Source organism: Lutra lutra, chromosome X (genome assembly GCF_902655055.1).
Source record: "Lutra lutra chromosome X, mLutLut1.2, whole genome shotgun sequence".
Taxonomy (NCBI): Eukaryota; Metazoa; Chordata; class Mammalia; order Carnivora; family Mustelidae; genus Lutra; species Lutra lutra.
In genome coordinates, this window is record NC_062296.1 from 50,899,647 (window position 1) to 50,924,808 (window position 25,162).

The 25,162-nt window shown below is 39.5% G+C and overlaps 1 protein-coding gene across 4 annotated transcripts in view; it reads right to left on the reverse strand.

The window, feature by feature from the left end:
* Positions 1-23,568, reverse strand: part of EDA (ectodysplasin A) — a 458,012-nt gene extending 434,444 nt beyond the window's left edge. For 2 of the 4 annotated variants that reach the window (XM_047716098.1, XM_047716097.1), the window contains exon 1: positions 22,872-23,568. In XM_047716098.1, the coding sequence (XP_047572054.1) occupies positions 22,872-23,270 (399 nt within the window). In that variant the 5' untranslated portion in view covers positions 23,271-23,568. The remainder of the gene's footprint in view (positions 1-22,871) is intronic. The other 2 variants (XM_047716096.1, XM_047716095.1) reach the window with 1 other exon arrangement.
* Between the last annotated feature and the right edge of the window lie 1,594 nt (positions 23,569-25,162).

Consider the following 25,162-nt stretch of genomic DNA (forward strand, 5'->3'; position numbering starts at 1 on the left):
CAGAATAATCTCCTCCAGTTCATCCATGTTGACACAAAAGTTGGGTATTCATCCTTTCTTATGGGTGAGTAATATTCCATACTATATATGGACCACATCTTCTTTATCCATTTGTCTGCTGAAGGGCATCTCAGCTCTTTCCACAGTTTGGCTATTGTGGACACTGCTGCTATGAACATTGGGCTGCAAATGGTCCTTCTTTTCACTACATCTGTATCTTTGGGGAAAATACCCAGTACTGCAATTGCCACTTCCTAGGGTAGCTCTATTTTTAATTTTTTGAGGAACCTCCACCCTCCAAAGTGGCTGCACTGGCTTGCATTCCCACCAACAGTGTAAGAGGGTTCCCCTTTCTCCACATCCTCTCCAACATTTGTTGTCTTGTTAATTTTTGCCATTCTAACTGGTGTAAGGTGATATCTCAATGTGGTTTTGATTTGAATTTTCCTAATGGCTAATGATGATGAACACTTTTTTCATGTGTCTGTTAGCCATCCATATGTCTTCATTGGAGAAGTGTCTGTTCATGTCTTCTGCCCATTTTTTTGACTTTTTTTTTTTTTTTTTTTTTTTTGGTGTTGAGTTTGAGAAGTTCTTTGTAGATCTTGGATATCAGCCGTTTATAGTGTCATTTACAAATATCTTCTTCCATTCCATGGATTGCCTCCTTGTTTTGTTGACTGTCTCCTTTGCTGTGCAGAAGGTTTTGATCTTAATGAAGTCCCAAAAGTTCATTTTTGCTTTTGTTTCCTTTGCCTTTGGAGACATGTTGAAATAAGTTGCTGTAGCCGATGTCGAAGAGGTTACTGCCTATGTTCTTCTCTAGGATCTTGATGGATTCCTGTCTCACATTGAGGCCTTTCATCCATTTTGAGTTTATCATTGTGTATGGTGTAAGAGAATGGTTGAGTTTCATTCTTTTGTATATAGCTGTCCAATTTTCCCAGCACCATTTATTAAAGAGAATGTTTTTCTTCCACTGGATATTTTTTCCTGCTTTGTTGAAGATTATTTGACCACAGAGTTGAATGTCCATATCTGGGCTCTCTACGCTGTTCCATTTGTCTATGTGTCTATTTTTGTGCTAGTACCACACTGTTTGTAATATAGCTTGAAATCAGGCAATGTGATGATGCCCCCAGCTTTTTGTTTTACAACATTTCCTTGGCAACTCAGGGTCTGTTCTGGTTCCATACAAATTTTAGGACTGTTTGTTCCAGCACATTGAAAAGTACCAATGGTATTTTGATCAGGAGGCATTAAAAGTATAGATTGCACTGGGCAGTACAGATATTTTAGCAATGTTTATTCCTCCAATCCATGAGCATGGAATGTTTATCCCTCTTTTTGTGTCTTCTTCAATTTCTTTCCTAAGTGTTCTATGGTTTCTTGAGTATAGATCCTTTAACTCTTCGGTTAGGTTTATTCCAAGGTATCTTGTGATTTTTGGTGCTACTGTAAATGGGATAAATTCTCTAATTTCCCTTTCTAGAGTTTCATTGTTAGTGTAAAGAAAACAACTGATTTCTGTGCATTGATTTTGTAATCTGCCACATTACTGGATTGCTTTATGAGTTCTAGTAATGTGGGGGTGGAATCTTTTGGGTTTTCCACATAAAGTATCATGTCATCTGTGAAGAGAGTTTGACTTCTTCTTTGAATCTGAATACATTTTATTTCTTTTTGTTGTCTGATTGCTATTGCTAGGACTTCTAGTACTATGTTGAACAACAGTGGTGAGTGTGGGCATCCTTGTCATGTTCCTGATCTCAAGAGAAAGGCTCTCAGCTTTTCCCCTTTGAGAATGATATTTCCAGTGGGGTTTTCATAGATGGATTTTATGAAATTGAGGAATGTTCCCTCTATCCCTATACTCTGAAGAGTTTTAATCAGGAATGGATGCTGTATTTTGTCAAATGCTTTTTCTGCATCAATTGAGAGGACCATGTGGTTCTTCTCTCTTCTCTTATTAATTTGTTCTATCCCATTCATTGACTTGCAAATGTTGAACCACCCTTGCATACCAGGGATAAATCCCACCTGGTCATGGTGGATAATCCTTTTAATGTACTGTTGGATCCTATTAGCTAGGATCATGTTGAGAATCTTGGTGTCCATATTCATGAGGGATATTGGTCTGAAATTCTCCTTTTTGATGGAGTCTTTGCCTGGTTTGTGGATCAAGGTAATGCTGGCCGCATAGAAAGAATCTAGAAGTTTTCCTTCTATTTCTGTTTTTAAACAGCTTCAGGAGAACAGGTATTATTTCTTCTTTGAATGGTTGACAGAATTCCCCAAGGACTCCATAAGGTCCTGGGCTCTTGTTTTTTGGGAGATTTTTGATCACTGCTTCAATCTGATTACCGGTTATTGGTCTATTCAGGTTGTCAGTTTCTTCCTGTTTCAGCCATGGAAATTCATAGGTTTCCAGGAATGCATTCATTTCTTCCAGGTTGCCTACCTTTTTGGCATCTAGCTCTTGATAATAGTTTCTGATGACTGTTTCCACTTCATTGGTTTTAGTCCTGATCACCACCCCCCTTTCATTTGTAATTTTATTTGGGTCCTTTCTCTTTTCTTTTGGATTAGTCTGGGCAGTAGTTTATTGATCTTATTCTTTCAAAGAACCAGCTTCTAATTTCATTGATGTGTTCTACTGTATCTCTGGCTTCTAATTCATTGATCTCTGCCCTAATCTTAATTATTTCCTTTCTTATGCGTGGGTTAGGCTTAATTTGTTGTTGATTCTCCAGTTCCTTAAGGTATAAAGAGAATTTGTATATTGGGATATTTCTATTTTTTTTTTTTCTTTTTGAGTGAGGCTTGGATGGCTAAGTATTTCCCCCTTAGGACCAGCTTTACCATATCCCACAGGTTTTGGACTGATGTCTCATTGGTTTCCATGAACTGTTTATGTTCTTTGATTTCCTGATTGGCCCAAACATTCTTCTGCAGGATGGTTTTTAGCTTCCAAGTGTTTGAATTTTTTCCAAACTTTTTCTTGTGATTGAGTTCCAGTTTCAAAGCATCGTGGTCTGAGAACATGCAGGGCATAATCTCAATCTTTTTCTATTGGTTGAGGCCTGATTTGTGACCCAGAATGTGGTCTATTCTGGATAAAGTTCCATGCGTGCTCAAGGAGAATAAATATTCTGTTGTTTTAGGTGGAATGTTCTGTATATATCTATGAGGTCCATCTGGTCCAGTGTGTCATTCAAAACTCGTTTCTTTGTTGGTTTTCTGCTTAGATGATCTATTGCTGAGAGTGTTAAAATCCCCTACAAAAATTAGTGTATTATTATGAAAATGTAACTTTATTTTGATTAGCAGTTGACTTACATAGTTGGCTGCTCCCATGTTGGGGGCATAGATACTTACAACTGTTAGATCTTCTTGTTGGATAGACCCTTAAAGAATGATAAAGTGTCCTTCTGTATCGGACTACAGTCTTTAGCTTAAAATCTAATTTACCTGATATGAGAATTATGACCCCAGCTATTTGAGGTCCGTTGGCATGAAAGATGGTTCTCCATTCCTTCACTTTCAGTCTGGATGTATCTTTAGGTTCAAAATGAGTTTCTTGTAGATAGCATATGGATGGGTCCTGTCTTTTTATCCAATCTGCAACCCTGTTCCATTTAATGGGAGCATCTAGGCTGTTTATGTTGAGGATGATTACTGAAATATGTTTTTATTGTCATCTCTATTGCCTGTGAGGTCCTTGTTTCTATAGACTGTAAATTTCTGTTCTATATCTCTTAGAGTCTTTCTTCTTTTATAGAACTCCCTTTAATATTTTTTATAGGGCCAACTTAGTGGTCACATATTCTTCCAACTTTTGCTGTTCTTGGAAGTTCTTTATCTCTCCATCCATTCTAAATGACAGCCTTGCCAGATAAAGTATTCTTGGCTGCGTGTTCTTCTCATTTAGTACCCCGAATATGTCTGGTCAGCCCTTTCTGGCTTGCCAGGTTTCTGTGGACAGGCCTGGCATTATTCTAATGTTCCTCCCTCTGTACCTAAGGAATCTCTTCCCCCAGCTTCCCTTAAGATGTTTTCCCTGGTTTTAAGATTAGCGAGTTTCACTAACATATGCCAGGGGGTCAGTCTGCCCTCTTTGATCTTGGGGGGTGTTCTCTCTGCCTCTAGGACATGAACACTTGTTTCATTCCCAGATTAGGGACATTCTCAGCTAGGATTTGCTCAACTACATCTTCTAGTCCTCTCTCTCCACCCCCTCAGGGATCCCAATTATTCTGACATTGGAACATTTCATGGCATCATTTCTTTCTCTAATTCTGTTTTCATAGATTCTAAGCTATTTGTTCCAGGCCTCCTCCTGATCCCTCTTTTCTATCAGTTTGTCTTCTAGATCACTGATTCGTTCTTCTGCCCCATTTACCCTAGCTGATAGAGTATCTCGATTAGATTAATTCTCACTGATAGCATTTTTAAGTCTGCCAGGTCAGCTCTCACTTCTGCCCTTAGAGAATCTATGTTGCCATTAATATTTTTCTCCAACCTAGTTATTGTCTGCATCACTGTTACCCTGAAGTCTAGTTCTGACATCTTGCTTATGTCCATATCCATTAGTTCTGTGGCAAAGGTCATAGTCTCTGAATTTTTCCTGTATTGGGGGTTCCTCCTCTTAGTCATTCTGGTCAGAGGTGGTTGAGGGAATATACAGATTCCAATAGTTTGCACAACCCAAGCAAGATGTACCTGTTTTATAGGGAACTTAGGGTTGTTGGCCTCTTGCTCTTTCATCCTGTCTTCCGGGGGGAGGGGCCTGCCACACTGTTACTCAGGCAATCCTGTTTGGGCAGAATTGACCTGCCCTCTGTGGGAGGGGGATGGGCTCAGTGAAAGCCAGTTTTGTGGTGCTTTTGTTCTCTGGTGGCTTTCTTTATCTCTTCTTTTTTTGTTTTTTTTTTTTTGTTTTGTTTTTTGTTTTTAATTTTTTGAAGATTTTATTTATTTGACAGAGAGAGACACAGAAAGAGAGGGAACACAAGCAGGGGGAGAGGGAGAAGCAGGTTTCCCGCTGAGCAGGGAGCCTGATGCAGGGCTCGATCTCAGGACCCTGGGATCATGACCTGAGCCAAAGGCAGCCGCTTAATGACTAAGGCCACCCAGGTGCCCTCTTCATCTCTTCTGAGAGTCAGAGCAGAGGTGACCATATCCAATACTCTGTCTCAGAACAGAGAGGTCACAGTCTGTTTTCTAGAAAGCCCTCCAGGCCACACTGACTCCATTTTTGTGCTGCTAAAAACTGCAGCATCCTGGGTTGTGCACCCCACAGTAGCACTCCCAGGTCTCGCTTCCAGGTCCAGGCATGTCTCTGCCCTTTGTGCTTCTAAAACTGACAGGTGCCCCCAGGTCATCTATGCACCCCCACAGCTGCAGGATTCAGTCAGGGGGCTGCCCTGAACTAATTTCCTTGGGGCTAGTGGTCTGCGAGTCTGTGCCCAGTCCCCAGTGAGGGATGCTTTTGCACTCCTGTGTTATTTCACCTTCCCAGCACCAGCGTTTATGGTGGCTCCCTCTCCCTTCTATTTATCTTCCAATATCTGCTCACAGAATCTCTACTCCCACCTCATACCTTGAAACTGGCTGCCAGAGATATTCTAATGGTATAGATCGTGATATGTCCTCTTACATCTCAGGCTTATTTCACGGGTGTTCAGAGTGGTTTGCAGATATCCAGCTCAATTCAGGGGACTAGTTGAAATAGGGTCCCCCATTCTTCCGCCATCTTGGCCCCCTCCCCAAATCTGAAAATCTTATAATCTTAAATCTTATATCTTAAAATCTTAATCTTAAAATGTTATATCTATTAAGTTATCAAATCCACCAAAATCCCCCCTTCTTTCCCTCCCAAAATTCCAGGCCCAGGTGTTTCACCAATTCTATCATTCAAGGAAGAAATATTACTAATATTACATAAACTCTTATAGGCAAAAAAAAATTAAAAACATTTTCAACTAATCTTATAAGAACATTATAACCTTATCCAGACCTGGTACAAAAGGGAAATTACATGCTAATTTGCTCATGTATACAGATGCAAGGACCCTCAATGAAATGTTAACAAACCAAATCAAGCAATATATAAAATGAACAACACATGGAGACAAAGTATGGGTTATTCCACAAGTGCAAGGTAAGTATAATACTACATTAAGTGAATAAAGGGGGGAAATCCTATGAGTATCTCAAAGAATGCAGGAAACCCACGGATAGAGTGATATGTCCATTTAAGATTAAAAATACTCTTGGGGCATCTGGGCGGTTCAGTCGTTGTCTGCCTTAGACTCAGGTCATGATCCCAGGGTCTAAAAAAGGAGTTTTTAATTTATAAAGGCTAACTTAAAAAAGAACAACAACAACAAAAACTACAACAAACATCATACCTAACGGTAAAATTTTAAAAGTTTTTCCCTGAGATTGGGAACAGGATAAGGATGCCTACTATCGCTAATTCTATTGGACATTGTTATGAAGGCTCAAACTTGTACAATAAGGTAAGAAAAAATTTTCAAGTACAAATATTGGAAAAGAAAAAAATGTAACTTGTCCTTTGTCACAAATAATGTAATAATGTATGCAGAAAAAAAAAGCATACAGATAACTTATTAGGATTAATGAGTTCAGCAAGATTCCAGATACCAAGCCAATATATAAAATATGTTTCTAAGCATCAGCCAGAAGCAACTTAAAAATGAGATTTTAAAATATATATATAATATAATTATATATAATTATGTATAATTATACATATTATTATATAATATATAATAATTATTATATATTACATAATAATAATATATAATATATAATATAATATAAGTATATAATATTATATATATATATAGTCCCAGGTTGGTTTTCCTATGAAGCAGACTGAGAGACATAGATTACCATATGGGACTTTTATTTCCTAATTTTGGGAAGTTCAACATGTGTAAGACAAAGGAAAAAAGCAATTCCCAAAAGGCCATAGGCAAAGTCATAGGGAGCTCTGGAGCTGGTATGGTCCTTCAAAGTTTTCCTGAATTAGGGGGAAAGTCAAGCATTCATACCTCCTAACTGATCAGTCATTGGGTGTAGGATGTCCTGAAAGGTGGCATCTCAATGGATGAGACAGTTTTCTTCCACAAAGACAAATTCAAAAGGGGACTGTAAACTGAGAGGTCTTCCTGCAGCACTCTCAGCAGTTGATGGAATAGGTCTTTCATTCCCGAAGTGGGACTTTGGTGATAGATATGGCATTAAGTGTAGATATCATTTAAAATGGCTTCAAGGGGCACCTGGGTGGCTCAGTCATCAAGCGTGTGCTTTCACCTCAGGTCATAATCCTGGAATCCAGGGATCAAGTCCTGCATCAGGCTCCCTGCTCAGTGGGAAGCCCACTTCTCCCTCTCCCACTCCCCCTGCTTGTGTTCCCTCTCTTGCTGTGTCTCTGTCAAATAAATAAATAAAATCTTCAAATGGCTTTTTCAAAAAATACCAAATACCTTGGAATAAATATAATGAAAGCTGTATAAGAGTTCCACACATTAAACTATAAAATATTGTGAAGAAAAATTAAGGACCTAAATAAATGAAGGCATATTCCATATTTAGGTATTAGAAGACTCAATACTGTAAAAATATGTTCCCCCTAAACAGATTTTTTAGATTCAATGTAATCAAAATTAAAATCTCAGAAGGATTTATAAAAAATATTTATTTGACAGAGACACATAGAGAGAGGGAACACAAGCAGAGGGAGTGGGAGAGGGAGAAGCAGGCTTCCCGCCAAGAAAGGAGCCCAATGTGGGGCTCAATTCCAGGACCCTGGGGTCATGACCTGAACTAAAGGCAGACACTTAATGACTGAGCCACCCAAGCACCCCTCCGGAGAAGTTTTTTCCTTAATTTTACTTTATTGTAGTAAGAACACTTAACATATGATCTACCCTCTTAATGAAATTTTAAGCATACCATTGTTGATTATAGATATAACGATGTACAGAACATCTCTAGAACATACCTTGCTTAAGTGAAACTTAATGCCTGTTGATTAGTAACTCCATATTTACCCCCACCCATCATTCCACTCCTTTTTTTTTTTTAACCTCAGATAAGTGGAATCATGCAGCATTTGTCTTTATGTGACTGGCTTATGTCACTTAACATATTCCTCAAGATTCATCCATGTTATCATATATTGCAGATTCTCCCTTTTTTTCAAGACTGAATTGTATTCTATCATACAAACACACGCACACACTTGCTTTATCCACTTATGTATTGACGGATAGATCGTTTCCACATCTTGGCTATTGTAAATAGTGCTGCAATGAACATGGTAGTACAAATGTCCCTTCAAAATCCTGATTTCAATTATTTTGGATAAAAACCCAAAATCTGGATGTGGTATTTCTATTTTTAATTTTTTGAGAAACTTCCATCCTGTTTTCCATAGTGACTGCACCAGTTTACATGCTTAACAACACTAAGAAGGTTCCAATTTTTCCCTGTCTTCTTTCTGATAATAACCATTCTGGCAGGTGTGAGGTAGTATTCCATTGTGGTTTTGATTTGCATTTCCCAGGTAATTATTGATATTGAGCATTTTTCATATATGTGCTGACCATTTACATGTCCTTTTTGGAGAAATGTCTATTCAAGTCCTTAACCTGTTCTTTAATTCTGTAATTTGTTTTTTGCTATTAGTTATAGGAGTTTCTTACATATATTTAGAAATTTAATCCCTTATCAGATACATAGTTTGCAAATATTTTCTCCCATTCTGTACATTGCCTTTTTTACTCTGTTGACTATTCACTCTGCAGAAGCTTTGTAATTTGATGTAGTTCCACTTAATTTTTTATTCTTATGCTTTTGGTGTCATACCCAAGAATCACTGCCAAGATTAATTTCATGAAGCTATTTCCTATGTGATCTTCTAGGAGTGTTACAGCTTTGGGTCTTACACTTTACTTTTTAATCACTTTTCAGTTGATTTTTATGGATAAGGGTCCAATTTCATTCTTTTGCATGTGAACATCCCGTTTTCCCAACACTATTTGTTGAAGAGACTATCCTTTCCCCATGGTATACTCATGGCACCCTCTCCAAAGATTACTGGACTATATATAGACAGATTTATTTCTGGGATCTCTATTCTGTTTGATTAGCCTAAATGCCTATCTTTAGGCCAACACCATACTTTTAAAAAAATATTTTAATTACAGTATAGTTAAGTGTTATTAGTTTCAGGTGTACCATATAGTTCAATAATTTTATACATTACTCAAGACTCAAATGTACCCTTGATCTCCTTCACCTATTTCCCTCATTCCCCAGCCATCTCCCCTATTGTAACCATCAATTTGTTCTCTGTAGTCAGGAGTCTGTTTGTCTCTTTTCTTTGTTATTTGTTTCATTCCTTAAATTCCAGAGTGAGATCATACGGTATTTGTCTTTCTCTGACTATTTCACTTAGCATTATATCCTCTAGATCCATCCATGTCGTTGCAAATGGCAAGATTTCATTCTTTTTTATGGCTGAGTAATATTCTATGTGCTTGTTTGTGTATGTGTGTATACTGCATCTTCTTTATCTGCTCATCTATCAATGGACACTAGGGTTGCTCTCATCATTTGGCTATTTTAAGTCATACTGCAATAAATATAGGGGTGCATATATCTTTCTGAATTAGTGTTTTTGTATTCTTTGGGTAAATACCCAGTGGTGGAATTACTGGATCATATGCTAATTCTATTTTTTATGTTTTCATTTAAATTCCAGTTCATTAACATATAGTGTAATAGTTTCAGGTGTAAAAGCTAGTGAGTGATTCAACACTGCCATACAACACCTGGTGCTCATCACAAGTGCACTCTTTAACCCCCATCACCTATTTAACCCATCTTCCCACCTACCTCCCTTCTAGCACCCTTCAGTTTGTTCTCTACAGTCAAGAGTCTGTTTCTTGGTTTGTCTCTCTCTTTTTGACCCTTTGCTCATTTATTTCTTAAATTTCACATATTAGTGGAATCATATGGTATTTGTCTTTCTTTGACTGAATTCACTTAGTATAATACTCTCTACATCCATCCATGTTGTTGCAAGTGGAAAGATTGCATTCTTTTTTATGGCTGAGTACTCTACCATTATATATATAAGTAAATATCTCACATCCTCTTTATCCATTCTTCAGTCAATGGATATTTGGGCTCTTTCCATAATTTGGCTATTGTAGATAATGCTGCTGTAAATGGTGGAGTGCATGTATTCCTCTGAATTAGTATTTTTGCATTCTTTGGGTAATACCCAGTAGTATTATTGCTAGATGATAGGTCTATTTTTAACTTTTGGAGGAACCTCCATACTATTTTCAAGTGGCCACACCAGTTTGCATTCCCACCAACAGGGCACACGTGCTCCTTTTTCTCCACATTCTCACCAACATTTGTGTTTTAACACCATATTGTTTTGACGATTAGAGCTTTGCAATATCATTTGATAACAGGACATGTGATGCCTCCAGTTTTGTTCTTCCTTAAACTGGATATTTGTGGTCTTTTATTCTGCACATATTTTAGGTTTATTCTGGTTCTGTGGAAAATACCATTACACTATTAATAGGGATTTCATTGAATCAGTAGATTGTTTTTTGTGGTATGGACATTTAAACAATATTTAGTCTTCCAATCCAAAAACATGGGATGTGCTTCCATTTTTTTGTGTTTCTTTTTAAATTTATCAATGCCTTGTAGTTTTCAGTATAGACATCTTTTGCCTCCTTAGTTTATTCCTAAATGTTATATTCTTTCCAGTGCTATTGTAAATGGGATTGTTTTACTTCCTTTTCAGATAGTTCGTTTTTAGTGTATAGAAATACAACTGAAGGATGCTGGGCAACTCAGTTGGTAAAGCATCTGCCTTTGGCCCAGGTCATGATCCCAGGGTCCTGGGACTGAGTCCCACATTGGGCTCCCTGCTAAGTGGGGAGCCCGTTTCTCCCTCTGCCTGCCACTCCCCCTGCTTGTAGGTGGACTCTTCTGACAAAGAGTTTTTTAAAAAAAGAAATGCAACTCATTTTTGTATGTTGACTCAGTACCCTGCAATTTTTTTGAATTTGTTTACTCATGACATCTGCAAACAAAGATAACTTTACTTCTTCCCTTCTAATTGGATGGCTTTTTTTCCCTGGCCTAATTGTTCTAGCTAGGACTCCTAATACTATGTTGAATAGAAATGGTTAGAGTGAACATCCTTGCCTTGTTTCAAATCTTAGAGGAAGACATTTCAGTTTTTCAGCATTGAGTATGATGTTAGATGTGGGCTTTTCATACACTGTTTTATTTTGAGGTATTTTACTCTTATTTCTAGTTTGTTGAGAGTTTTTATAATAAAAGTATAAATTTTGTCAAATGATTTTTATGCATCTATTGAGATAATGTGATTTGTATCTTTTATTCTGTTAATGTATTGTATCACATTAACTGGTTTTTGTATATTGAATCATCCCTACATCCCAGGAATAAGTCCCACTTGGTCATGGTGTATGAACCTTTTTTTTTTTTTTAAGATTTTATTTACTTATTTGTTAGAGAGCAAGGCACAGAGCACAAGCAGGGAGAACAGCAAGCAGCGGCAGAAGCAGACTCCCTGCTGAGCAGGGACCCTGATGTGGGACTTGACCCAAGGACTATGGGATCATGACCTGAGCTGAAAGGAGACACTTAACTGAGCCACGCAGGCATCCCATGTATGATCCTTTCGATGTGCTGTTGGATTCAGTTTGCTAGTATTCTGCTGAAGATTTTTGTATTTTATAGTCATTGGGATATTGGTCTGTAGTTTTCTTTCCTTCTGTTGTCTTTGTCTTGCTTTGGTATTAGGGTAATGTTAATCTCATAAAATAACTTTAGAAGTGATCCTGCTCTTCAGTTTTTTGGAGGAGTTTGAGAAAGCCTGGTATTTCCCTCAATGTTTGGTAGAATTCATAAGTGGAGCCACCAGGTCCTGGTGTTTTCCTTGTGACCATTTTGATTACTGATTCAATCTCCACATGAGGTACTGGTATGTTCAGACTTTCTAATTCTTCATGATTTAGTCTTAGTAGGTTGCATGTTTCTAGGAATTTATCATTTCTTCTAGAATACCCCATTTTTGGCATATAATTGTTCATTGTAGTCTCTTAGGATCCTTTTTTTATTTCTGTGCCATCAGTTGTAATGTTCTTTCATTTCTGATTTTGAGGGCTTTGTTGTTGTTTGAATTTAGTCTAGCCAGGGGCTGCCACTTATCCTTTGAAAAAACTCTTAAGTTTGTCAATTTTTCTATCTTCTATTTTGCTTATTTCTGCTCTAATCCTTATTTCCTTCTTTCTTTCAACTGTGGATTGTTTTTTCCTAGCTCACTAAAGTTATCTCATTTATTTCAGATCTTTCCTCTTTTTTAATGTAGGCATTTATTGTTATTAACTTCCCTCTTAATACTACTTTTGCTGCATCCCTTAAGTTTTGGTAGGTTGGTTTTTTTTTTTTAAGATTTTATTTATTTGACAGACAGAGATCACAAGTAGGCAGAGAGAGAGAGAGGAGGAAGCAGGCCCCCCAATGAGCAGAGAGCCCAATGTGGGGCTTGATCCCAGGACCCTGGGATCATGACCTGAGCTGAAGGCAGAGGCTTTAACCCACTGAGCCACCCAGGTGCCCCTGTGTTTTGTTTTTTCTTGAGGTATTTTCTCATTTCCTTTGATTTCTTCTTTGACCCAATGGTTAAGAGTCTGCTGTTTAATTTCCACATATTTGTGAATATTCTAGTTTTCTTTCTGCTACTGATTTCTAGTTTCATTCTATTCTGTTCAGAATAGATACACAGCATGATTTCAATCTTCTTAAATTTATTAAGACTTGTTTTGTGACCTGATATGTTATCTTTTCTAGAACATGTGCTTGTGAAAATATGTATTATGCTGTAGCACAGAATTTTCTGCAGGTATGTTAGGTCCATTTGGTCTATACGGTTGTTGAAGTCCTCTGTCTCCTTACTGTTCTTCTGTCTAGATCTTCTATCCATTACTGAAACTAAAGCATTGTGGTTTTTTTTCAAGATTTTATTTATTTATTTGACAGAAACAGTAAGAGAGGGAACACAAACAGGGGGAGTGGGAGAGGGAGAAGCAGGCCTCCCGCCAAGCAGGGAGCCTGATGCAGAGCTCAATCCCAGAACCCTGGGATCATGACCTGAGTGAAAGGCAGACGCTTAATGACTGAGCCACCCAGGTGCCCCACATTGATGTTTTCTACTATTATTATATTGCTGTCTATTCCCCCTTTTGGTTCTGTCAATATTTGTGTTATATGTTTAGGTTTTCTGATGGTAGTGCATATACAACTGTTATATCATCCTGCTGAATGGACCATTTTATCATTATATACTATCCTTCTTTGCCTCTTCCAATAGTTTTAAAAGTTTATTTTGTCTGAAGTACAGCCAATTCTGCTCTCTTCTGTTTATCACTTGCATGGACTAGATTTTTTTTAATTCTTTAAGTTTATTCTTTAAGTTAACATACAGAGTAGTATTATTAAGGTATACAATGTAGTGATTCAACAATTCCATACATCACACAGTGCTCACCACAAGTGCACTCCTTAATCCTTATTACCTATTTAACCCAGCCATACCTACTTCCCTTCTGGGAGCCATCAGTTTGTTCTCTATAATTAAGAATTTGTTTCTTGGTTTACTTTTTTTCCTCTTTGTTCATTTGTTTTGTTTCTTAAATTCCATGACTGCAATCATTTACAATGACAAGGATGGAACTAGAGAGTATTACACTAAGCGAAATAAGCCAGTCAGAGAAAGACAAATACCACATGATTTTTCTATTCTTTTATGTTCAGTCTATGTGTATCCTTGAATCTAAAGTGAGTTTTTTTTTGTAGAAAAACATGACCGGGTCTTGGTTTTATCCATTTGGCCATTATATAACTTCGATTGGAAGAGTTTTGTCTATTTACATTTGAAATAATTATTGATAGGGAAGGATTTACCGTTGCCATTTTGTTAGTTGTTTCCCATTAGTCTTGAGATTCTTTTGTCTTTATTGTCTCTCTTGCTATCTTCCTTTGTTTTTTGTATTAGTATGCTCTAATTTTTTTATGTCTATTTTAAGCTGATAACTTAAGTTCAATTGCATACAAAAACTCTACAAGCGAACATTTCTCATACACTATTATTTTTGTCACATCCTATACCTATCTATATTATATATGTTTTTTCACATTGTGTATCTTTTAATGGTTATTTTTAATACTTTTGCCATTTAACTTTTATACTAGAAATAAAAGTGACTTATCTTCAACCACTGCAGTAATACAGTATTCTGTATATGTCTATATATTTAGTTTTACCAATAACTTTCATGTTTTATTATGCTATCACAGAGCTCTTTAGTATCCTTTCAAGTTAATAAACTCCCTGTAGCATTTCATGTAAGTCAGGTCTAAGTGATGATAAATTTCCTCAGCTTTTATTTGTCTAGGAATGTCCATATCTGTTATTTTTTAAAAGATTTTACTTATTTGACAGAGAGATCACAAGTAGGCAGAGAGGCAGGCAGAGAGAGGAGGAAGCAGGCTCCCTGCTGAGCAGAGAGCTGATGCAGGGCTCAATTCCAGGACCCAGAGACCATGACCAGAGCCAAAAGCAGAGGTTTAACCCACTGAGCCACCTAGGTGCCTGTATCTGTTATTTTTGAGGACAGTTTTGGCAGGTATTGTATTCTCAGTTGGCAGGGATCCCCCCACCTCCAGCACTTCGGATATATTATCCCACTCCCTTGAGTCTGCAAGATTTCTGCTAAATCATTTCCTGATAATAGTCCTAGGGGGAGTTACCTTGTTTACGATAAGTTGGTTTTCTTTTGATGCTTTCAAAATTTTGTTTTTTATTTTTAACAACTCGAGCATAATGTGTCTTGGTATGGCTTTCTCTGGGTTTATTTATTTACTAATCTTTGGGATTCTTGAATTTGGTTGTTCATTTTCTTTCCCAGATTTGGGAAGTTTCGGCCATTATTTCTTTGAATAAGCTTTCTGGTCTTTCTCCTCTCTTCTCTTTCTGGGATTTCCCTAATGCCTATAATGCTCTGCTTAACGGTGTCCCATAGTTTAAGCTTTCTCACTATTTTTCTTTTTTCTTTTTGCTCCACTGAATTATTTCCAAAGACCAATCTTAGTTCACTGATTCTTCTGCTTTAACTAATCTGCTGTTGAATCCTGCTCATGATTATTGTGTTTTATAACTCCATATTTTCTGTTAGGTTTTATTTCCTCTTTGTTAGAATTCTGTATTTATGCACTGTTCCCTTGATTTTGAGGTGAACATCTTTATAACAGTCATTTTTTAATTTTGTCAAATATATTTCATAAGTCTTTCATTAGGGTCAGTATCTGGACATATATTTCCTTTGTGTGGAACATCTTTGCTGATTTTTCATTTTCTTTTTTTTAAAGATTTTATTTATTTATTTGACAGTGAGATAGAGGGAACACAAGCAGCTGGAGTGGGAGAGAGAGAAGCAGGCTTCCCGCTGAGCGGGAGTCTGATATGGGGCTCAATCCTAGGACCCCAGGATCATGACCTGAGCTGGAGGTAGCCACCCAATAACTGAGCCACCCAGGCATCCTTGATTTTTCATTTTCATTGACTCTCCGTGTTGGTGTCTACACATTACACAAAGAAAACATCTCTCCTAAGCTCTGTGGATTGGTCTTATATAAAAGAACTTCACCAATCAGAGATTCTGGTTACCTGGTTCCCTCCCCAAAGAGAAGCAAGCAGCAGTGGCTTTTTCTCTTTACTCTGTACAGAGTAGAGTGGCTATCCATTTACCAGTCCAAACTGCCATCTCCATTCTTCCCCAGATAGCTAGACTATGCCAGACCCATCAGAGATCCAAACTGGCAATACAGATGCCAGATCTTTGGGCAGCCCTGGAGAAGTTGTGGCACTGAAACCACAAATCATCTCTTCCATCTCCAGAAGTAAGCTAAACACTAAAAATGTTTCATCTACACACTCTGATGAGCAGGGTGGGAGGAACTATGGCATCTATCAGTCCTAGCCATCATTTCTGCTCACCTCCATAACTAGACTGTGCCAGATCTTTGCACTCCTGGACTGACAAGTCAGATGCCAGTTCTTTGGGCAGCCCTGGAGAAGTTGGAGCACCAGATACACAGATAAACTTTTCTTCTCCAAGGAAATATTGAGAGTTGGGTTTTTTTTGTCTTCTTGTTCTGTGCTCAGCAGGAGGGATGATCTATGATATCTACCAGCCCAAGACACTGTCTATTTTCTCCTAGGCAGGCCCTTCAGAGTTTCAAGACTGGCAAGACAGAAGTCAGTCCTCTGAAAACTTGGGAGTGCTGGAAGAACTCCTTCCCTCCCCTGGGAGAAGCTAGAAGCTAGGGGGGGGGGGGGTCTCTCTTCATCATATGGCCCCTGAGCTGGTAGCAGGTACTCTGGTGAGAGGGTGTCCCAAATCTCCCTGCTGGCATCAGTAAGTCTGGTTTTATATTCACCCCAGGTATAGGAGTCTTTCAGTTAGTCCCTTAATTTCTCACAAAGGGAGTTTTTCCTTGAATCACTGCTAAATGAGTGTTTTGGGGGCAGGGAGAAGGGTTCAGGACTTCCTAAGCTACCATCTTGCTGACATCATTCCCTTTAAAATTACTCTTTTTTGTGGAATATGATAGGCTGGTTCTAAAATAGATAGAGAAATGCCAAGGGCCAAGAACATCCAGGATACTTTTAAAGAAGAGAAACAAAGTTGAAGGACTTGCTTTACCAGATATCAAGAGCTTATTATAAAGTCCAGTAATGAAGGCTATGGTAGTGTTACAATGACAAATAGACTAATAGAACAGAACAAACAGTTCAGAATCAATCTTGCACATACACAGAGAATTTACGACAAAGATGACACTGTAAAGAAGTGAAGAAAAAGACATTCCTTATAATAAATGGCCTGGGTCAGTAGAATGTCTATATGGAAAACAAAGCTTGGCCCCTGATATCTCACTATACACATAAATCAATTCCAGATGGATTGTTGATCTAAATGTGAATGTCAAAAATATAAAGCTCCTAGAAGATAACATAGAATATCTACATGATCTCAAGGTAGGAAAATACTACTTAAAGGAAACATAAAAAACACTAGTCATAAAGGAAAATAATGAAAAACTATAGATGCATTAAAATTTAAAATATCTGTTCCTCAAAGAATGCTATGAAGAGATTTGGGGAGGGCTTTCAAGATAAAAAATACAAAAATGGTTCATAGCCAGAGTATATAAAGAATTCCTACAAATTTACAAGAAAAGGACAAATAATCCAATTTTTAAAAATGAGCAAAATACTTGTACAGGTACTTCATAGAAGCAGCTATCCAAATGGATAATAAACATATGAAAAAGAGTAGAACTTCATTAATCAGATTCTGAGAAATGGCAATTAAAATTACAATAAGATAATATTATAAACCCATCTACCAGAATAGCTATAATTTAAAAGAGTGATAAAACAAGTGTTAACAAGAATGTGGAACAACTAGAATTCTCATATACTGCTGGTGGAATTTAAATTGGTATAATCACTTAGAAAAACTATCATTATCAATAAATTTGAAAATATGCATTCCCTACATCCCAAAAATTCTAATCCTAGGTATACACTCAAAAGAAATTCAAGTATATATAAACAAAAGGTATGTATGATAATATTCATAACATCATTATTTATAATAACCCAAACAAGGGACAATCCAAATATTATCAGTCAAATGAATAAACTGTAGCATATTCAAACATGGGAATAATATACAAAAATACAAATAAAAAATTATAGTTTTATGCAACATGATGGATAACACAGGGTTGAGAAAAAAAAAAACAGACTCCCTGCAAAATATATATTGTTTGATTTTACTTATATCAGGCTCAAAATAGGTAAAACTAATCTATGATGTTAGAAGTCAAGATAGTCATTAACTTTGGAGGGGGAAAGGTACAATGATAGGAATGGAGCATAATGTGGGGGTTGTGAAATGATAGTTCTATTTCTTGACCTGGGTTTTGGTAATATCAGTGTGTTCACCATGTAATAATTCATCAAACTATATGATTTGTCACCCTTTCTGTAATTATGCAATACTTCAATATAAAGGTGGGGGAAATAAAGAAAAAAATGAACAGCTAAGTACAATAGGTAAAGTTGGTCCTCTCTGAGGGCCACCCTAACAGGCAAGGCAAATGGTTTTCTTGGTAATGTTCTTGGGGATTAAGTGGCTTCAGAAGCTCTCTATTATAAGGAGATCTTTACTATAAGGCATTTACAGATAAATTACAAATTATTTTTTCACAAAATCTAAGAGAGAAAGAGGTGAGAATTAAAAACAAAATAAAACATCAAATGATATGTCACAGAAAGCTTTCTGCACCACTTTGAATATAATGTGGTTAGGGCTCCTCTCTATTTCACTTTCTAGTAATTCTAGAAACCAATGAAACATTGCCAGTGGAATAATTTACTCACCTAAGCAAAGCTGACACAGGCTTATTAGCAAGACCTGAGGAAAGTAGGCTTGTTACATAGAGAGAAAATGTCTTTGTTTCACATGACTATCTCCAAAGGCCCAACATAATATTTAACTCAACAAGTATTAAAATACCTTAACTATAACTAGCATTGAGTCAGGTACTGTGGAAAAAGACAAAAAAGGAGGCAGATTTCTGAAGAGTTCTATATAAAGACACAAGAGTTATTAAACCAGAAAACAGCAATAACAACTAGAGAATGATCCTAAGACAAGATACGGTAGGTGGGTTGCAGGAGTAGAATTAATGAGAACGGGATAGGTATAATGGAGCTAGTTGATCAAAAACCATGAATGTCACACTGAAAACTCTAGATTTAAACCTATAGAAAGGTATTTTATCTGGATTCCATTCCCCTAAAAAAGTTTTCAGACTTAATGACTCCTAGTCATTTTCTTGATCAACCAGCCTTAATAAGTAATGTAAAATTTGTATACACTTATGTTCTATCTAGTTAAACCAAGACATGTTTTGTGGAAAGATAAAGTTGATTTCTATGTCATCATTTCAAATAATTAGGAACATTTTCCAAATATCCCCAATGGTCCCAAATAAATCCTCATTAATCTACCCATATATATTTTTCTAAACACTTCCTAAATCTTTGAGTTCCAGTTTGGATGATCTCTTAGGGCAATCATTTGAATGAGATACTACTTTTACTTGCCTCTCTTCCAAAATCAACTTTCAACCATTATAAGAGATCTAATAGCTGACGTAGTGTCTGGCTGAAAGCAGGCTATTTATTGAGCTACATTGTTAAATTATACCAATATATTAACCTTATTCATCTGTCTAATGGTTTTGTAGACTTCGATCATATCCCTCCCTTAATCCTGCTCTCTCTCTCCAGACTGGAAAAACAACAACAACTAGAAAATCCCTCTATCCTTTTGATCAATTTGAGTTTCTAGGGCCTTTTATCAGGTGTTGGGTTTTTCTTGAGAAGCAGGTGCCAGAATTTCCTACATGATTATGGATGCAAATCCACTTTTGGTCTTTTAGGTGGAAAAGATAAGGGTTTTGTTTTGTCGTCATTTTCAACATCCTTCCTGCTGATGTCTACCATATTATTGGCTTTGAGGACCACAATCACAACTGGGCCAACTTCTTCACAGAATGATCAATAGTTATTTTCATTTTTTACTATAACAATCATATTGTGTACTGTCTGACTCAGAAGTTGGTGAGATGTCCCTAGGTCTCCTTCAGTGAGTAGCTGGATGAACCTACAGGTTACTCCTCAGCTACTCCAGCTGAAGGATACCGTTATGATTCCAAAAAGTCTGAGGGGACCCTCTCACTCTTTTTCATTAGCAGTGTCCCCACTGGGGAGGCTTTTCTAACAATCCCCTAGGAGAACTTGGCTGATATGTCTGCTATGTATCCCGACTGCCCTAATTTCCTCTGTATCTTGTTTTAAATGTTTTTAAATTGAGAGATATAGATGAACCTCCTCAGTGATTTCTAGATCCCTTTCTTGAGTCATAACTGAGCCCATCTTCTCATAAACATGGATAGGTTTGTGTGACCTTATAAAATGAAGTGCCTCTGTTTTGCCCACTTGGTCTGAGATCTTTCTGCAATTTATTTTCATTAGTTTGTCTTTACTCCTTGCAAATAAACTGGTGAGAAACCTGAATGTTCTGCCCACTGAAGGGTGTATATTTTTATCTTTCTTCCTCTCCATCTAAGAGTTGCTGTAACAGCAACTGTTCATGTTGAAAAACTAAAATATAAAAATGTGACCTACGTGGCCAAATCCCACAAGGCTGTTTACTTCCTTGTTTATGAATCAGAATCTGTCAGCACAACTTAGAATCTTGACTGTCAGCAGATACTGCAATTAAATGTCCCTGCAAAGCCAGCAGAGGGTGCACCAGGGCCCTAGAAATTTTACCCAAGATGTAGCAGTATCAATTTAACTCTAATAGCCAATCAACTTTTCCTTTTTTTTTTTTTTTGTGCGGGGGTGGGGAGGAATGGGAGGTATACTAAAACTAATACCCTCAAGAGAAACATAATTTGAATCTGGGCTAAAATTCCTTTAAAGTATACTTCAATTCTTCTGAAAGTCATCTTCAGGAAGAGTATGGAAAACACGTTAAACTTTGGCTAAAATACAGGTGGAGTAAAAGAAACTGATGCAAATCTGAGCCCTCTACATTGCAAGAATTGTACTATGGAGCTCCATCCCTCTTTCTCCCAAAAGGCTTCCAGAGATGTATGCTACAGGGGAACAAACGAATTTTCTTGAACTGGGAATCAAGAGACCAACTTCCCTTTTATCGTTGACCATAGCTGTAGGGTCAAATCATTGTATGGTCAAATCATTTGACCTTGGACAAATCATTCCCTCCTACCTCAGGGCCTCTGTGCTATCCAAGGGGATCAAACAAAATGGATTCACATGGCCCCTCACAATTCTAAAAATCCGAGACTCCAACTGATGCTAGCAAAGGTAAAGAGCCAGTATGCTTGTTGCCGCTGCTCCAAAATATTAACACACAAGGACAGAAAATGGGGAGCTGTATTTAAATCTAGACAGAACTATTCGAAGTGCCATGCAAACACCAGGCAACTAAATGCCACTCTAGACCTCTGAGAGTCCCACACCATCACAGAAGCCCTAGGGTGCAGCTGTCCTGCTAATCCTCACTCTATAAACATAGGTCTGTCCACCCTAAATACCAAAAAGCTTTGGCTACCATTTGACTAAGGAAGTTCAATTATTTCATCTTTTCACAGAATATCAATGTTCAGCTGCTAAGTATTTCTACTGGGCATTGTGGGGGCGGGGGTGGATAGATAAAGGGAGCCAGAATCCTAGTTAATTATCATTTAGTTACAGTGCTTAAAGTTTCAAGTATGAGAAGCATGTCTACTGATTCTCTTCTTTGATAAGCTGTTATATAAGTTGGAGTATGCTAGCAAGACATTTTTCGGCTCAGGGTAACTTTACAATGCGCAATGATGAAGATATGTCAGTCCCAACATTACAGTTTTGTCATGAATGTGACACCAGCTGTCACACTCTTTGTGGTCAAAGAGCACAAATGATGTTTAGAGCATCACAATGACGACTCTGAATGTGGTAGTAAATACAGAAATCCTGGGCCCCTCATTCCAAGAAACTTATGTGCACAACTTGCCCTCTTCCCCAAAAGGAACAAATTCACTATTAGTCTCCTAACCTCCTCAAAAGGATTCTTGGATGCTTGCCTCTCTTAAATTTCACAGGACAAAATATGGTAGTTAAGAGAATACTTATTTTAAGTTCACTAAATTTAGTTGAATAAAGGGCTGAACAAGTGGAAGACAACTACCAAAGCTAATGGTTTGCTAAGAAGGGCACAAACACCATAAAGATTGCAAAACAAGCACACAAAACAAAACTGCTCGTGAAAGGTTACTCTTGAGTAATTAATTATTCCATCAGTAGATTCCTGTTCTCAAACTAGCAGTAGTGAATAGACTTCACACTCACCCTATCTACCCCCCAAAAAGAGAACCGGCATGCAAAGGGTGAGTTTATTTCCATAGATTTTTTAAATTGCTGCTCAGAAGTTGTCTAGCAAGACGGCATATTTCTACCAGAATTCCACAGGGGCGCTGATCCTCACTAGAACACGGAGGACAATCAGTCTCAAATTGCAGGTAAGTGCGAACAAGCCCACCTTCTGGTCAGCGCACAAGGACCCGCGCTGAAAATACGATTAAAAGTTGTTTGAACTGTGGAGCAGTGATTACAGCTGTTTACAGCTCCCACTCCAAAGGAGAGCCTGCTCGTGCTGGCATCAGCTCTGGACACGAAAAAACAAGCACCGCGGGCAGAGAATCTCACCAGGAGCAGAAGGGCCAAGCTGCTGCCGTTAGTCCGCCAGAGGGGCAGCACCCGCACCTCCGCGGCCGGGAGAGCCGCCAACTTTCTCCGAAGGCAGCCCGTAGCTGGGGGCGGCAGGCGGCGGGCGCCGGCCAGGGTTCCCAAGTGCAGGGGTCCGGAGGGAGTCTGGGTGAGCTAGACCAGGACAACCTGCCCCGGGGCAACCTCTCCCGGCTCTTCTGCCCCCTCCCTGGTCCGGCCCTGCAACTTGGCTGGAGGTGGCAGAATCCTCCCCAGGGCGCTGTCGGAGAGGGCCCCCGCCCTGCCCACAAGGGGAAGGGGCCTCCGCCGCCGCCGCCCCTCCTAGGTGACTCACCTGGTGCCCGTCCTGGGAGTGTGGGGGGAGTGTGGTTTCTCCCGGTTCCAGCGGCGGCTGCTGCTGCTGAGGTGATGGCTGCCTGAAGTGGCGGGTGATGGGACCGTCAGGGTCAAGGCCACCGGGGCTGCTCAGGGTGCCAGAGGTGCCAGGGGTGCTGGGGCCGAGGCGGGACTCGGCTCCCCTTTCCCGCCGCAACTCGGACCGCAACTCTAGGTAGCAGCATAACGTCAGCAGGTGGAGGGCCAGCGAGAGGCCAAAGAAACCCAGGAAGAGCCGGCAGCTGTTCCCTTCGCCCGCCCGGGCAGGGGCCCCGCGACAGCCGCAGCCCTTGCTCCCCCGCTCCCGCGGCGCTGCCGTGGGCAGAGGTTCCCTGCGCTCTACCTCTGGGTAGCCCATGGCCTCCGGAGACACCCACTCTCTGAGGCCCTGGAGCCGCAGCGTCTGCCTCAGCCGTTCAGGACCCCTGACAGGCGGCTACTGCCCTGCCATCGGCTGGGGGCTGCAGGGACCCGTTCCAGAGCAACGGAGGCTGGGCGGAACAGAGCAGAGAGCTGCCGCATGTGCAGCTCCACTCCGAGGGGTGGGAAAGGGAGGAGGAGGGGCGGGAGAGAGGGGCGGCTCGGCCCGCGGGGAGAATGAGGGAGGTGGCCCAGGCCGACCCCGCCCCATCCCCCAAGAGGCTGCCTGGGCGCCCAACCACCGGCCCGCCAAGCCTTGGCGCCCCGCCCCCTGCCATTCCACCCTGGGCCCCCAGCCACGGGGCGGGGCCTTGGGGGCGTGTGGGTTCGCTTCTGCCTGACTGCCCCACCCAGTTCTTCCCGCTTGCGCCTGTCCCAGTTGGTGGCCGCCGCTGTCGTTCATCTCTGGACTCCGCCCCAACTTAACCCTATAGCGCTTTATGGTGGGGGGGGGGGGGTAGGAGAAGGCGAGGAGGGGGGAGGCCGACAAGAATTTGGGAACCTTGGAAAGAAACTGGAGCAAAGAAAAGGAAACAGAAACTAGAATTAATAGAAATGTTTGCAATTAACTGCAGTTGTTAATAAGATCATCCAGTACTTATCTGTTGCTTTCAATCTTCAAAGAGTTTAACAGACGTTAAACTAATTAAAACAGTTCTTGGTTTGGAATGAAACCATGCCTGCTGTGTTTGCAATCCTGTGGCGCGCCAAAAGAAAAGGAGACCCAGAAGCCTGGGAGCCAAAGGGAGTGAGATTGGGATGGGACTGAAGCAGCCCCACTCCTAGAGTGAATCTGGGGCCTCAATCTAAGAGGCCAAGAAGTGCACCTATGCCAAGTGGAACTGAAGTGATGTTGTCCCACGCAGGTTCGAACAGTGCCCTGAGATTTCTTGATATATTCATAAATTCAACAAATATGTGTGGGTCCCTTCGCAATGCCTTAAGTATTGTAGGAGATAATCCACAGCCAGTGGAGTTTCTCTTCTGCCTCAACAACAGGAGTTTTGAGCGAAGAATATGTGCCTTCAATGCACAACTGGGGAAACCGAGGCCCGGGTGAGGTGCATTTTTACAAGGGTGGTCCACAGAACAGCCAGGCAATATTGGCCTCTCTATTTGCAGGCAACTGTACTGGTCTCTCCACCCCTCCCCTCCTCTCCCTGGAGTAGTCCCTGGGGGAAGTTCAACAAGTCAGCCAAATGTTCCAGATGTACACTGCTGCAACTGCAGCATCTTCAACAGCTGAACCAATGAGAAAATAGTTCAGAGCAAAAACAAACAAACAAAAAAACAAAACAAAAAAAAACAAAAAACAAAAACCCAAAAAAAGGCAAATGTCAGAACAATACACCCTGAAATGAAGGATGGAAAGGATTAGTTGAGTCACAATGACAAGAGTTACTAGTCTGAGATTATAGACAGCTAAATGACCATAGCAGGGGAAATCTGTATGCTTCTTGGTCACTGTGTACTTCTATTCCCATGTTATGAATAATTAGCAGTTTTATTGACTTGTCAAGGGTAGGCCTGAGACCTAGGCTGAGGGGAAAGAAGAAAAATAGGGAGATATAGAAAAGAAGACAAAAGCAGAGAAATAAACAAAAGCAAAGCACCCGGTGGAAAGGCCAGTCTTAAAACTACAGAGGTCATAAAACCTTAAATATATTAGCCATGGCCAACTTTTCTTCCAGACACTTTGTGAATGATCTCAGTGCTTCAGAAAGATCTATTTGTCCCCTCACTGGCCCTTACCCATGAAGCATAAAGTTTACAAAGAATATCATCATCATGCAGATAAGAAAATGTAAAAGGGCACTTACCAGCTAAGCT